Here is a 17,500-nt window from a genome sequence, read left to right as displayed (position 1 = left end):
TACTTATTTTCAGTTAGGGGATTACTTATTTTCATTTCGGGGATTACTTATCCTTTTCATTTCGGGGATTACTTATCATTTTCATTTAGGGGATTACTTATCATTTTAATTGAGGGGATTACTTGTCATTTCCATTTAGGGGATTATACTTCTCATTTCCATTTTGGGGGATTACTTATTTTCATTTTGGGGATTACTTCTCATTCTCGTTTTAGGGATTACTTCTCATTTTAATTTTAGGGATTACTTATCACTTTCATTTTGGGGATTTCTTATCATTTTCATTTTGGGGATTACTTATCATTTTAATTTTTGGGATTCTCATTTTCATTTTGGGGATTACTGCTCATTTTCATTATGGGGATTACTTATTTTCATTTTGGATTACTTCTGATTTTCATTTTGGGGATTACTTCTGATTTTCATTTTGGGGATTCTCATTCTCATTTTGGGGATTACTTCTGATTTTCATTTTGGGGATTCTCATTCTCATTTTGGGGATTACTTATCATTTTCATTTTGGTGATTCCTTATTTTCATCTTGGGGATTGCTGCTCATTTTCATTTTGGCGATTACTGCTCATTTTCATTCGGGGGATTACTTCTCATTTTCATTTCTGGGATTACTTATCATTTTCATTTCGGGGATTACTTATCATTTTAATTTCGGGGATTACTTATCATTTTAATTTCGGGGATTACTTATTTTAATTTCGGGGATTACTTATTTTAATTTCGGGGATTACTTCTCATTTTCATTTTGGGGATTGCTTCTCATTTTTATCATGGTGATTGCTTGTCATTTTCAATTTGGGAATTTCTTGTTGTTTTCATTTTTGGGATTAGTTCTCATTCTCATTTTGGGAATTGCTTCCCATTCTCATTTTGGGAATTGCTTCTCATTCTCATTTTGGGAATATCATTTTCATTTTGGTGATTATTTCTTATTCTCATTTGGGATTATTTCTCATAATTTTGGGGATTACTTCTTATTCTCATTTTGGGATTACTTTTATTTTCAATTTGGGGATTAGCCTTCTTTTCATTTTCAATTCGATTATTACTGTTCATTTCCATTTTGAGTATTGTTTCTCATTTTCAATTTGGGTATTACTGTTCATTTCCATTTTGAAGATTGTTTCTCATTTTCAATTTGGGGATTATTATTTTTCCTATCATCTCCTACGCCTATTGACGCAAAGGGCCTCGGTTAGATTTCGCCAGTCGTGTCTATCGTGAGCTTTTAATTCAATACTATTCTATTCATCACCTTCTACTTCACGCTTCATAATCCTCAGCCATGTATGCCCAGGTCTTCCAACTCTTCGAGGACCTTGTGGATCCCAGTTGAAAATTTGGTGAAATAATCTCTTGGGGAGTGCGAAGCGCATGCCCAAACCATCTCCATCTACCCCTCATATCTCATCCACATATGGCACTCGAATAATCACTCATAGTTTCATTTCTAATTCTGTCCTCCCATTTAAATCCCAATATTCTTCTGAGCGCATAAAAGACATTATAGTTGTTTTTGTAATTATGATTCGGGTATTTTGTAGACTATGCAAGTTTTTATATATTTATAATTTTTAAATGTATATGTTAATAGAGAGTTATGGGGTCTTTTGACTGGCCAGACAGTACTACATTGGAATCTTCTCTCTGATTACGGTTCATTTTCCTTTTGCCTACACACACTGAATAGTCTGGCCTATTCTTTAAAGATTCTCCTCTGTCCTCATATACCTGACAACACATATTACCAAATAATTCTTCTTCACTCAAGGGATTACTGCACTGTAAATGCTTAGTGGCCACTTTCCTTTTGGTAAGGGTAGAAGAGACTTTTTAGCTATGGTAAGCAGCTCATCTAGGCGAAGGACACTCCAAAATCAAACCATTGTTCTCTAGTCTTGGGTAGTGCCATAACCTCTGTACCATGGTCTTCCACTGCCTTTGTTTAGAGTTCTTTTGCTTGAGAGTACACTCGAGCACACTCTTCTATCTTATTTCTCTTCCTATTGTTTTGTTAAAGTTTTTATAGTTTATATAGGAGATATTTATTTTAATGTTTTTACTCTTCTTGAAATATTTTATTTTCCTTTTTTCCTTTCCTCACAGCTATTTTGCCTGTTGGAGCCTCTGGGCTTATAGCATCCTGCTTTTCCAACTAGGGTTGTAGCTTAGCAAGTAATAATAATAATAAGTATTAATCCCAACATTTTTACCCATGTAAGGAATCTGTCATTTAGAAAATTTAACTTTTGTTGAAATGGTTCATATACCTCATTATTTAACACAAGTTCAACATTATTGTATCAACATGACTAGACTATACTAAGTTGCTTTCTTGACAATTAAAAGACTTGTGAGATTGTTTCTTTTTCTTGTTTACAGTTTTGTTTATTTGTATTTTTCTTGTTTACAGTTTTGTTGATTTGTTTTTTTCTTGTATACAGTTTTGTTGATTTTGTTTTTTTCTTGTTTACAGTTTTGTTTATTTGTATTTTTCTTGTTTACAGTTTTGTTTATTTGTATTTTTCTTGTTTACAGTTTTATTGATTTGTATTTTTTCTTGTTTACAGTTGGCTTGTAAACGATAAATGGCCCCAGGACGTCGCCAATTGGAGGATCTCTTGAAGTCTGGCGGTGAGTAAATTAAGGATTTTTCAAAGGATGTGTATTCAACTCTGTTTGTTAGGAACTTTACACAAAAACTACTATGCCGATTCTGATCAAACCGTTGAGGTACTACCGTTAGAGAGTTATTGGGTACTTTGACTGGCCAGGCAGTACTGCATTGGATCCTTCTCTTTGGTTATGGCTCATTTTCCATATGCCTACACATACACCCAATAGTCTGGCCTATTCTTTACATATTTTCCAATGTCCTCATACACCGGACTACACTGCGATTACCAAACCATTCTTCCTCGCTTAATGGGTTAACTACTGACATGTAATTGTTCAATGGCTGCTTTCCTCTTGGTACGAGTAGAAGAGAGACTTTAGCTATGGTAAGCAGCTCTTCTAGGAGAAGGACCCTATTTCTCTGGTATTGGATAGTGAGGCCAAAGCCTCTGTGCCATGGTCTTCCACTGTCTTGGGGTAGAGTTCTCTTGCTTGAGGGTAAACTCGGACACGTTATTCTATTTCTTTTCCTCTTGTTTTTTAAAAGTTTTTATTGTTTATATATGAAATATTTATTTTAATGTTGTTACTGTTCTTAAAATATTTTATATCATTTGTTAATTACCTTTCTCGTAGTTTCCTTATTTCCTCACTGGGCTATTTTCCCTTTTGGGGCCCTTGGGCATATAGCATTCAGTTTTTCCAACAAGGTTGCAGCCTATATTATATTATATATATATATATATATATATATATATATATATATATGTAATATATTATATATGTATATATATATATATATATATATATATATATATATATATATATATATATATATATATATGCATGCCATCATGTCATGAAATAACTCCAAAAAGATTAGAAAAGGCGCTCTTGACAAAGAAACGAACTCGTAGGTAAGCTGCGAAAATTGGAATGAGTTTATCAGGGCCGAGTAGTACTATGAAGGGAGAGGATATGTAACGGCTCCTCACCTATCCTCCTCCTTAGATTCCTAGACGGGGTTAAGTCTGTTTGGGGTGCAGATATCTATGGATAGTCGTTCCGGGAGTTAGAACCCCTTGATACCTGACGGTAATTCTCTTGTAATATCACTCGCAGAAATATTATACAGTAGGAAGCTGTCTAAAAGAACTTCCACTTGGACGACATGGCTATTTCCCCCAAAAATAGATTTTTCCTACGTCAAAATCCGTTATATATATATATATATATATATATATATATATATATATATATATATATATATATATATATATAGATAGATAGATAGATAGATATATATATATATATATACATTTCCTACGTCAAAATCCGTTATATATATATTTATATATATATATATATATATGTGTGTGTGTGTGTGTAGATATATATATATATATATATATATATATATATATATATATATATATATATATATATATATATATATAGATATATATAGATATATATGATAAATCCATGAGATTTTGAAGAAAATACATCGTAGTACAAGTACGCAGTGGAGTTAAGAGCAAAATAAAACTGCTTGGCTAGGCTGAGTCTCCACTATAATCTATTTTTTTTAATGAGGCTCATTTGCACTGACTCACAGCGGTGCACCTTTTAGCTCGGAAAAGTTTCCTGTTATCCGTTTGGTTAGAATTATCTTGTCCAACCAATCAGTGATCAGGAAACTTTTCCGAGCATTAAAGGCACCCCTGCGAGTCGGTGCAAATCTGCCCCACTAAAAAGAATTGACTATAATTTTCTTAGGTTCGGACTGTAAGCCTACAATGTTCTGGGTTCGGGGCAAAAAATAGTTACAATTTTAGTTATTTAAGAAATGAAGCTATGATGATAGATGAGTGTAGATATTCTAAGTTAAACCTATAAAAAGTGTTTTTATAGGTATTTAAAACGAAATCTATTACAATAGATTATTATAGATATTTAAAGTGAAATATATGATAATAGGTTATTATAGGTATTTAAAGCTAAATCTATGGTAATAGATTATTGTAGATAGTTAAAGCGAAATTTACGATGATAGATTATTACAGATATTTAAAGCGAAATCTATGCTAATAGATTTTTATAGATATTAAAGCCAAATCTCTGTTAATAAATTTAGATTATTATAGATATTTAAAGCTAAATTTGTAATAGAATATTCAAAACGAAATGATAATAGATTTTTATAGATATTAAAGCCAAATCTATGGTAATAGATTATTATAGATATTTAAAGCTAAATTTATAATAGATTATTACAGATATTTGAAGGAAAATTTAGACTACATTAATACAGATATTTAAAGCGAAACCTATAATAAAAGAAATGTTGAGGTACGAGCCTATGTTTTAATAGTTATTGATTCTAGCAAAATAGGATTATGATCCTGTGTGATTATTATATTGAAGATAAACTGTATCACAAAAACACGTCGAATCATATAAGTATATTTCTCTGTGGCAATGGACAGTGAGGTATCATAAACTTCGTCCAGACTAAGCCCCTTCGAACCAGTAAGATCTTAGTATCAATTCAGAATGTATATGTTAAGGAGAGAGAGAGAGAGAGAGAGAGAGAGAGAGAGGAGAGAGAGAGAGAGAGAGAGAGAGAGAGAGAGAGAGAAGGGGGGGGGGGGTAAACATCATGGCGGACAGGCTAAACCCGTTTTATATAATTGTAGTTGTTGGCTGATCGTTTATATTTTGCCAGATTGATGGAAGCCTGTTGAAGTTTCAACACACACACATATATATATATATATATACATATATATAATATATATATATATATATATATATATATATATATATATATATATACATATGTATATATATATATATGTATATATTATACTGTATTTATATGTATAAATTATATGTAATATCTATGCGGAGTACTCCAAGGAATATTTTGTCACCCATGTTGTTTATCCTCTTTATGGATTTTGTAATTGTAGAACAGTTGGAGATCGTGGAGAAGGATTGTATTGGTAATAGGATATCAGCTGACCTAGAGTATGTTGATGACGCTGTCCTTATTGGCAGAACACCACAGGATTTGCAATGCTTGCTTAATAGAATGCATTAAATATCACAGGAGGTTGGGTTCAAGATAAATAGAAGAAAGACGGAGATGGTGAGAACGGAATATGCAATGGAAGATGAAATATCATTGGAAGGAGGAAGGATTAATGATGTAGAATCATTTGAGCATTTAGGAATTTTAGTTTAATGAAAGATTTGAAAACTAATCAGACAATGTCTAGTGTTGATTAAAATTTGAACATTAAATCGCCTGAAATTACATATATAAATCAGGCTATTTTTTCAGTTTAGTGAGATCTGTGTTAGTATGGACATGAGTTATTGTACGACAATGAAACAATATCCAACAGATTTAGTAGATTTGAGAACAAAGCCCTCAGAAGAATATTGAGAGATAATGACAGGACAGGATTAGAAATGAAACTATTAGAGAGATTACTCGGGTGCCATATGTGGAGGAGGTCATGATGAGAGGTAGATGGAGATGGTTTGGGCATGTTCTTCAAACTCCCCAAGAGAGATTAGTTCACCAAACCTTCAACTTGGCTCCACAATGCACTAGAAGAGATGGAAGACCCAGGCCTACATGGCTGAGGACTATGAAGTTTGAAGTGGGAGATGATGAATGGAAAAGTATTGGTTTAAAAGCTGAAGATAGACACGACGGACGAAATCTAACCGAGGCCCTTTGCGTCAATAGGCGTAGATGATATATATATATATATATATATATATATATATATATATATATATATATATATATATATATACATACATATATATATATATATATATATATATATATATATATATTTATATATATATATATATATATATATATATATGTATATATATATGTATGTATATATATATATATATATATATATGTATATATATATATATATATATATATATATATATATATATATATATATATATTATCTGGTAAGAAGGGTTATCCCGAAAGGTACAATCGGAAACCAAAACTGCCGTGTTGTAGTTAGGATAGAGGGAGGGTATGCTAAGGGTTGAATCTCTGTATGTGCCCATCTTTCTAAATATTTAGCAGTCGTATTTGACGGGTTTCGTACACCAGTTTCCATAGAAATAACAACCAAAGAAACAATCGGTGTAGTAAAAAGGAAATGCAAATATTGAAGCTGAGACCTTCGTCAAGTGGTATGGCGTATTACTGGGAAGGGGCTTTTGCGACTTGCGTATTACGCGGTACTCTGTACGCGATCATTCGATTACTTTGTACTCAATGCGTAGAGAGCTTCATTGAAGCTGTATTCACTCCTGTAGTGGAATTTAGATAAGTAAATACGTGGGATTCATAGTGATCAGTGCACGAAGGAGGAACTATAGGTTTTTGATAGATACAGTAACTAAATTTAATAACGATAATGATAGTAAATAATAATAGTACGTACGAAGTCATTTTGAAAATATGCAGCTTAAAAGGGCCCATACACGTTAAAAAAAAGCTTCAAAATTTTCCATCAAAATTTTGATTCAAAATTTAAATGTGTGTAGGACGTTTTGATGTCAAAAAAAAAGATTTGAAGCAAAATTTTGACATCAAAACGTCCTATACACACTCAAATTTTGCATCAAAATTTTGATATCAAAATTTTGATGCAAAATTTTGACGATTTTTTTTAACGTGTATGTACACCTTAAGGGCATAAGAGACTCTTTGGCTGTGGTAAGCAGCTCCTATGGGAGAAGGACACTACAAAATCAAAACATTGTTCTCTTGTCTTGGGTAGTGCCATATCCAATGTACCATGGTCTTCCACTGTCTTGGGTTAGAGTTCTCATGCTTGAAGGTACACTCAGGCACACTTCTATCTGTTTCCTTATTTCCTTTCCTCACTGGGCTATTTTTCCTGTTGCAGCCCTTGGGTTTATAACATCCTGCTTTTCCAACCAAGGTTGTAACTTGGTAATAATAAAGCTAAAGAATGTAGATTATTAGATGGGTTTACATGGTATACTAAACATACAGGAAAATCTGTGGCTTTTCGAAACTGCTCTTGACATTTTATAGGTGTTTTTCTATCGATTATTATTATTATTATTATTATTATTATTATTATTATTATTATTATAATCGTCATAAACATCATCATCATCATCATCATACCGGAAAATGACAATGCAGAAAAACGTATAGTCCCAGAGGAGAGGGGACTTATAGAAGCCTGTGGGTTTTCGAAACTGCTCTTGACGTTTTCAAGGTGTTTTTCTATCTATTATTATTATTATTATTATTATTATTATTATTATTATTATTATTATTATTATCATAATCATAAACATCATCATAATCATCATCATCATTCCGAAAAGAGACAATGCAGAAAAGCGTATACTTCCAGAGGAGAGGGGACTTATAGAAGCCAATTGTGGCGAAATTAGCTTTAGCAGTAACGGTGGGGGGGGGGGGGGGGGGGGTTTGTATGGGCTAACGTATCTATCTATCTATTATTATTATTTTTATTTTTGTTATCATAATCATAAACATAATCATCATCATTCCGAAAAGAGACAATGCAGAAAAGCGTATACTTCCAGAGGAGAGGGGACTTATAGAAGCCAATTGTGGCGAAATTAGCTTTAGCAGTAACGGTGGGGGGGGGGGTTTGTATGGGCTAACGTATCTATCTATCTATTATTATTATTTTTATTTTTGTTATCATAATCATAAACATCATCATCATCATACCGGAAAATGACAATGCGGAAAAGCGTATACTCCCAGAGGAGAGGGGACTTATAGAAGCCAATTGTGGCGAAATTAGCTTTAGCAGTAACTGGGGGGGGGGGGGGGGCTGTTTGGTTGTATGGGATAACGTATCTATCTATCTATTATTATTATTATTTTTATTTTTGTTATAATCATAATCATCATCATACCGGAAAATGACAATGTGGAAAAGCGTATAGTCCCAGAGGAGAGGGGACTTAGAGAAGCCAATTGTGGCGAAATTAGCTTTAGCCGTAACGGGGGGGGGGGGGGGGGGTGTTTGGTTGTATGGGATAACGAATCTATCTATTATTATTATTATTATCATAATCATAAACATCATCATCATCATCATACCGGAAAGCGACAATGCAGAAAAGCGTATACTCCCAGAGGAGAGGGGACTTATAGAAGGCAATTGTGGCGAAATTAGCTTTAGCAGGAACCGGGGGGGGGGGGGTGTTTGGTTGTATGGGATAACGTATCTATCTATTATTATTATTATTATCATAATCATAAACATCATCATCATCATCATCATACCGGAAATGACAATGCAGAAAAGCGTATAGTTCCAGAGGAGAGGGGACTTATAGAAGCCAATTGTGGCGAAATTAGCTTTAGCAGTAACCGGGGGGGGGGGGGGTGTTTGGTTGTATGGGATAACGTATCTATCTATTATTATTATTATTATCATAATCATAAACATCATCATCATCATCATCATACCGGAAATGACAATGCAGAAAAGCGTATAGTTCCAGAGGAGAGGGGACTTATAGAAGCCAATTGTGGCGAAATTAGCTTTAGCAGTAACGGTGGGGGGGGGGGGGGTGTTTGGTTGTATGGGATAACGTATCTATCTATCTATTATTATTATTATTTTTATTTTTATTATCATAAACATCATCATCATCATCATCATCATACCGAAAAGCGACAATGCAGAAAAGCGTATACTCCCAGAGGAGAGGGGACTTATAGAAGCCAATTGTGGCGAAATTAGCTTTAGCAGTAACGGGGGGGGGGGGGTTGGTTTGTATGGGATAACGTGCCAGGATGTAAGGTGATTGGCACAAATGATTGTCACCGTGACTGGCCATATACTTTGTGAAAGTGTTCAGTGACTCGGGCACAGGGGCTGAATTGGGCTAATTTGGGCCTCCCACGAACTCTGCTGGACCCTTCAGTGACAAGGTCACTGTGTAATATTGGTGAATTTTAATTATAACTAGGGGGTTTTCAAGGTTTCATGATTTAATTTTAGGCCCAGCTAAAGGTTGTCAAGGTTTCATTGTTGAATTATATATAGTTATTAAGGTAACGTGTTGGTGTTAATACTTAAGGCTTTCAAGGTTTCGTTGTTGAAATTTAGTTAGAAATGAGTGTTTTCAATGTTACATAAATTAATTTTACTTGAAACTGGATGTTTTCAAGGTTATATCATTAAATCTTGATTGAAACTGGGGGTTTTCAAGGTTACATAATTTAATTTTAATTGAAACAGGGTTTTCAAGGTTACATCGTTGAATTTCAGTTCAAACTGAGGGTTTTCAAGGTTACATAATTTAATTTTAATTGAAACAGGATTTTGCAAGGTTACATCGTTGAATTTTAGTTCAAACTGAGGGTTTTCAAGGTTACATAATTTAATTTTAATTGAAACAGGGTTTTCAAGGTTACATAATTTAATTTTAATTGAAACAGGGTTTTCAAGGTTACATCGTTGAATTTCAGTTCAAACTGAGGCTTTTCAAGGCTACATTAAGGAATTATAGGTTAGTCAAAGAGTTGTCAAGGTTTCATTATTGATTAGTCCAAACTGAGGGACTTTAACATTGTTGAAGTTAAATTCAAACTAGAAGTTGTGAAGGTTTCAGTGTTGAAATTAGTTCAAACTAAGGGTTGTCAAGGTAACATTTTTTAATTTGAATTAATATCGAAATTTGTCTCGGTTTTATTAATCGATCCCATTCTACTTTGAGGATGATAAAGGTTACAATTATTGATTATGCAATACAGGGCCATATAGAGGATTGGCAAGGTTGCATTGATGCTATAATTCGCGTTTCATGAATGAATTATACTGGTTTATAAAGGTCTTCCTAATCGGGTAGTTGAATCAGTAGAACTTCAAAAGTTCAAAGTTGCAATAAATGTTTTTATGTTGAACTGACTGACATGAGCCCTTTCATAGTTTATGTATGGAATATCTGTTTTAATGTTAATGTTTTTGGAATGCTTTATTTTAATTGTTCATTACTTCATATATCGTTTATTTATTTTTTCATTTCCTGGCCTCGGTGGGTTATTGTTCCTTGTTGGAGCCCTTGGACTTATAACATCTTGCTTTTCCAACTAGGGTTGTAGCTTGGCTAGTAATAATAATGATAATAATAGTAATAATAATAATGATAAATTGAATGGAGCACATCCCTCACTGAGACTTATCAGGTCGCACATGTAAAAAAGTCCTGTCTCTCATTCTGAAAATCCTATCATTTTCTTCCCACGATCTCTGACTGCTCTAGGACTCACCGATGTGACACCGTTTCTCACACTGACGGGTTCCTGAAGCCGGGTTTAAAACTAGGTTCACATAGCCTGTCTCCTTTGGGGATTATGAAACAGGAATATGTCGTCACACTTCCCGTCAAATAATTTTTAAAGGTCTATGATACGACACTTCCCAAATTTTGGATTTATGCAAATATAAACATATTGTTGTTATGGGCTGCTGCAAAAACAGCAACCAATGTAGCCGTTTCTAGTCCACCGCAGGAAAAAGGCCTCAGACATGTCTTTATTCATGTCTAGGGGTTGGCCAGTTTTCATCACCACTCTGGCAATATGGATGGTGGGAGACTATAGTCTGATCGCTTACAGCAAATCAACTTAGTGTCGATGTTCCTGTCTAAATTTAGTACAGTTTTGTTGATCATGGCTATACACAAACTCTTTCACTTCCCTAATTTATTCACACTCAGAAATAATATATATATATATATATATATATATATATATATATATATATACTGTAAATATATATATATATATATATATATATATATATATATATATATATGTATATATATATATATATATATATATATGTATATATATGTATATATATTTACAGTATATATATATATATATATATATATATATATATATATATATATATATATATATATATATTACAGTATGACAAAAATACTAATTTAAGAAACTCCTTTCCCAATAAGACTTTAGTCCTTTGTCACTTCATCATATAGAATTTTATTTACGTAACGGGCCGCTGACATCACAAAACCCAGTGTTGTGCACTAGAATGTTTACCAACAAACGTATTGTGATGGTGACATTACTAGACTGTGACCCTCTCTTAAGGTCATATTGAGTGTTAGAGGGCTTGTCGATTGATTCTGTAGGTCACACTGACCACTTGTGGTCGAATCTAATTATTCTCAAGGTCACGTTGAAGGATCATATTAAGGTCTCAATATGGAAGTTAATTCGTGTTTTATATGCATTTGATGCTTGGCCAGCTATGTTAGTAACCTTTACAAGCACTCAATGCCTTCTGATCCACCTGTTTTACTTATTATCCAGCCTGTCAATTGAATACCAAAATTATTATTATTATTATTATTATTATTATTATTATTATTATTATTATTATGTTAATGGTTGGTTACAACTATCTTTCCCTGTTACATTATTGGTCAGCTACGTTGATTTAGTTTGATTGCACTTAATTTCCTTTACTATTTCTGAATCCATACATGTTTCTTTTATAAGTTGAGGCAAGTGTTCTGATATGCTGATGGGAAGACCATGTTTATATATAAATATTATTATTATTATTATTATTATTATTATTACCTAAGCTACAACCCTTGTTGGAAAAGCAGGATGCTATAAGCCCAAGAGCTCCAACAGGAAAAAATAGCCCAGTGAGGAAATGAAATAATGTAATAAATAAACTACAAGAGAAGTGATTAATAGTTAAAATACCATATTTTAAGAACAGTAATAACATTAAGATAGGTCATTCATATATAATCTACAAAAAGAGCCTTATATTAGCCTGTTCATTATAAAGTCATTCGGTGTTGATTTAAACTTTTGAAGTTAATACAGGTAAATACTTTTCTATTATTCTATGGGCCTTTTTTATGTTAGAAATAAAAACTTGCATGTTCAACGTTTTATCGTTTGTACGTAAAATAAATTACAAATTAATAATGTTTCATTCTTTTAGTTCCTGAAATCGCCGCCAGAGTAGCGATTAGTGACAGGAAGTTGGTCATGTTTATGTATTATGTACAATAATATTGATTGATATGATTAATAGGTTAAGGTGTGTATATTCATGACTTGGTGACGTTTTATGTCAACGTGGTGAAAGGGTTTGTGCATCGCCATGATCAGCAAAGCTGTACTAGTCATACTTACCATGTTAATTTGCTGTGAGCGATCAGACTGAAATGTCCCACTATCACCAATCCGCAGTGGCCAGCATGGTTATCAAGGCCAAATACCCAGACATGACAAAGACGTATCTGAGGCTCTTGTCCAGCAGTAGACTAGACAGGGCTGCATTTTTTGTTGTTGATATTTTATTCACCGCAATCGAAATGACCTTTTGCTAATAAGGGTTCAATAGTATATGGTTTAGATTGAGATCTTGTTTTCATATATATATATATATATATATATATATATATATATATATATATATATATATATATATATATATATATATATATATATATATATGTTTGTGTGTGTGTGTGTGCATGTGTATATATATATATATATATATATATATATATATATATATATATATATATATATATATATATATATATATATATATGTATGTATGTATATATATATATATATATATATATATATATATATATATATATATATATATATATATAAATGAATTGATTTTGAATGCGTATTTAGGCTCGAACGTCTCTTCCAAGATGTTCATCTTTTAGGGTTGTTTTGTAAAGATATGACTGGGAGAATTTCACGAGACGATTTAAGGTTACTAACCCCTTTTAGAAAACCACACCAAGGCCTATTCAGTCTCGCCAAATCTGGAAGTGGTCTTGGTGGTTTTAGAAGGAATTTTAGCTGAACGTCTTCAAATTGTGTGGTTTTTTAAAAGGCATTTTCATGTTTATATGACTCGTAGTTCAAATGCCTGGATGTAGGAGATAGAAAATAGGCTAATTTGTTTGGTAAATTAGTTGTCTCAAAGAACTTTGAATCTTGGTTTGATTTCTCCAAGTGAAATTTTCTTGATTTTAAGATGTAAATAGTGCTATGTTTTATTTTTGCGTCTTCGTAGGATTTTTAAAAGTTTTGCATCAAATTTATATATAATAGTATATACTAGAGGTATGTATTATATTTACTTTTTATACATATTGATAAAATATTCTGCAGGGGGATTTTAATCTTGATATAAATTATTTTACAATTTTTATAACTTTTGAGATAGATATTTTTGATGATTTAGTTTTATTATCTCCGCCAACGAAGTTGGAATGAGATTAAGTTTTCGCCCCAATTTGTCCGTTTGTTTGTGAACAACTTCCTGGCCACAATTTTACTCATAGAGTAGTGAAACTTTCAGGAATTAATTATGTTGAAACGGAGAAGTGATTCAATTTTGAAAGTCCCTATGTCTAAGGTCAAGGTCGAGCAAAATGTCTCCCGAATTAACCCTAACCTTAACCCCAAGTTCGCACATAGTTCTCATGATGGGCACCATAGTGAGTAAGCTATAGGAATGTGAAATTTGGTGTTCCTCAAGGTAGTGTTCTTGACCCATTATTTTTATACTATATACACATGACATGTGGTTTGACCTAGAAAAGAGGCTTGTTGTATTTGCAGATGATGCTACTCTCTTTGCAGATGATGCTACTCTGCATCAATTCCGTCTCCTGAATGTAGATCTGGGGTTGCTGAATCCGTTAATAGAGATCTTGCTAAAATTGGTGCATGGTGCAAATAATGTGGTATGAAGTTGAATCCTAACAAAACTCAAAGTATGATTGTAAGTAGGTCAAGGACACTGGCTCCTCAGCATCCGGATCTCAGCATTGTTAATGTTTCTTTAACTTTGCATGACTTTTAAAATTTTAGGTTTGATTCTGGACAGCATATTTACTTTTGAGAAACACATTAGGTCTGTGTCTTCTTCAATTGCGCAAAAAATTGTCTTATTAAAAAGGTCTTTTAAGATTTTCGGTGATCAATCTATTCTGAAAAAGTGTTTTAATTCTTTTATTCTACTTTGTTTCGAGTATTGTTCTCCTGTCTGGTCTTCAGATGGTAATTCTCATCTTAATTTGTTGGACAGGAACTTAGTCTATTAAATTTCTTATTCCTGATCTAGATATTAATATCTAGCACCGTTGTTCAATTAGCTCATTATGCATGTTGCATCAGATTTTTTTATAATTCTGATCATCCATTACATTCAGATCTTCCTGGACAGTTCCATCCTGTTCGTAATTCTAGGCATGCAGACAGTTCTAATAGTCAGGCCTTCATCATGAGGCTCAATACTAGACAGTATTCTAGAAGTTTTATTCCAGCTGTGGCTAAGTTTTGGAATGATCTTCCTAATTGGGTAGATAAATCGGGTGGAACTTAAAAAGTTCAAAGTTGCAGCAAACGTTTTTATGTTGAACCGGCTAACGTAAGTCTTTTTATAATTTATATATGAAATCTGTTTTGATGTTCATTTTTAAACTATTCTATTTTAATCGTTCATTATTTCTCATACCGTTTAATTCCGTATTTCAATTCCTCATTGGGTTATTTTTCCCTGTTGGAGCCCTTGGCTTGTAGCATCTTGCTTTTCCAACATATACTGTACTCTCTCTCTCTCTCTCTCTCTCTCTCTCTCTCTCTCTCTCTCTCTCTCTCTCTCTCTCTCTCTCTCTCTCTCTCTCTCTAGTTACAGTATTATTCAAAGCTGAGGCCAGCATTAATTGTACTCTCTCTCTCTCTCTCTCTCTCTCTCTCTCTCTCTCTCTCTCTCTCCTCTCTCTCTCTCTCTCTCTCTGTATGTACTGTAGATTGTGAGAGGGGAAGGTGGCTAAGGGTTGTGTATTCTGTCACCCATCTCTTTCACAAACTGTGTGAATTTACATTAAGAGTAAGACACTGAAGTTTCAGCCGAATGGTATTTTGCACAATGGCACGTTCTTCATCTCAGACAAATTTCTCGACCGATTTTCCCTTGTAATAAACTTAATAATTATATCCATTATATATATATATATATATATATATATATATTTATATATATACCTGTGTATATATATATATATATATATATATATATATATATATATATATATATATATATATGTATGTATGTATATGGATATATATATATATATATATATATATATATATATATATATATATATATATATATATATATATTTATATAAATGTATATACATACACACACACATATATATATATATATATAAATATATATATATATATATATATATATATATATATATATATATATATATATATATATAATCTGTCAAGGGTCCCCAACATTTTGGTTCTTCTGTACCCCTTGGGCATTTTCATAGATACCAATGTACCCCAGATTTGATGATGAAAAATAAAAACAATGAAATTGATATTGTGATATGACTATAATTTAGTATCAATACAGATTAAATGATGTAATGCGTAGTACCGGACGATCTTTGGCATCCAATGTACCCCGTGAAGAGGTAAAACGTACCACTTAGGGTACACGTACTGTACCTCAGGTTAGGAACCCCAGATCTAGATTGTCATATCAAATGCGTTTTATTTTTTATTATAGCTAATCATTGGAGTTGAACTTTTTAGATCATAATCATTAATAGATTAGAATTTACTTTTCGGTGAGTAACAATATCATGTGGTTTTTGAATACTCGTGTTAATTACCTCCGCCAACGGAGTTGGAATGAGGTTATGTTGTACCCTGTTTGTGTGTGTTTGTGAACAGCTTCCTGTCTACAATTTTAATCTTAGAGTAAGTAACAATCTCATGTGTTGTTCGAATATTCGTGTTAATTACCTCCGCCAACGGAGTTGGAATGTGGTTATGTTTTACCCTGTTTTTGTGTGTGTTTGTTTATGAACAGCTTCCTGTCTACAATTTTAATCTTAGAGTAATAAAAATTGCAAGGATTAACTGTTATGTAAATAGCGGGAAATTATTAAATTCTGGAAGGTCAAGGTCAAGGAAAATGTCCAATTCACGTAATCAGCCATAAGTTTAGACATCATTGTCACAGACACTTCAAACTTGGTTCATATTAATACACCAATTAATACATGTTTAGGTCAAAGGTCAAGGTCAAGAAATAAGCTGCCGCGGCGGAGGTCTACGCTCTAGTGAATGCCCCTCTACCTGTAACTATAGTTAGTCTTGCAGCTCGAGGGAGGCTGTAAATGGGAAAGCACTTGCTTGGCCTGTGTAATACACAAGACTCTCTCTCTCTCTCTCTCTCTCTCTCTCTCTCTCTCCTCTCTCTCTCTGTAATCACTTGTCGCCGAGCATTGATGCCACGTGCACTATAGTGTTATGCAACGACCACAAGTAATCCTGCCCATCCTGTGCGCTTATTAACCCTAGCATCAAGCAATTTCGATGGAGTCATTGTAAATTGATTGACCACGTGTTAATAATAATCGTAGTAAACAGCTATGTTTATACTATCCATATTTTTTTTTATTTCTATTGAAGCCCTAATACACTTAAGTATTTAATTACTAGTGTACGTGACCCGTCAAAATGACGGATAGATATTCAGATAGATATGGACGCAAATGCACCCCCTCTCAACAGGGTATGGCTACTTTCTCTCCCGAGAGTCCCGAGAGATGGAGGAGAGACCGAGTAGTTATATGTTTGGTAATGCTGCTGAGCGTGACTGGATATATATATATATATATATATATATATATATATATATATATATATATATATATATATATA

The 17,500-nt window shown here is 32.9% G+C and overlaps 1 protein-coding gene across 2 annotated transcripts in view; it reads left to right on the top strand.

Annotated features, from left to right (window-relative positions):
• The window catches only part of LOC137623082 (WD repeat and SOCS box-containing protein 1-like), a 99,727-nt gene that overhangs the window by 10,842 nt on the left and 71,385 nt on the right, over positions 1-17,500 (top strand). For both annotated transcript variants that reach the window (XM_068353737.1, XM_068353735.1), the window contains exon 2: positions 2,586-2,649. In XM_068353737.1, the coding sequence (XP_068209838.1) occupies positions 2,604-2,649 (46 nt within the window). In that variant the 5' untranslated portion in view covers positions 2,586-2,603. The remainder of the gene's footprint in view (positions 1-2,585; positions 2,650-17,500) is intronic.

The sequence above is a fragment of the Palaemon carinicauda genome, chromosome 30 (genome assembly GCF_036898095.1).
Source record: "Palaemon carinicauda isolate YSFRI2023 chromosome 30, ASM3689809v2, whole genome shotgun sequence".
NCBI lineage: Eukaryota > Metazoa > Arthropoda > Malacostraca > Decapoda > Palaemonidae > Palaemon > Palaemon carinicauda.
Note: the sequence above shows the minus strand (reverse complement) of the source record. Positions and strands in the feature narration are given on the sequence as shown.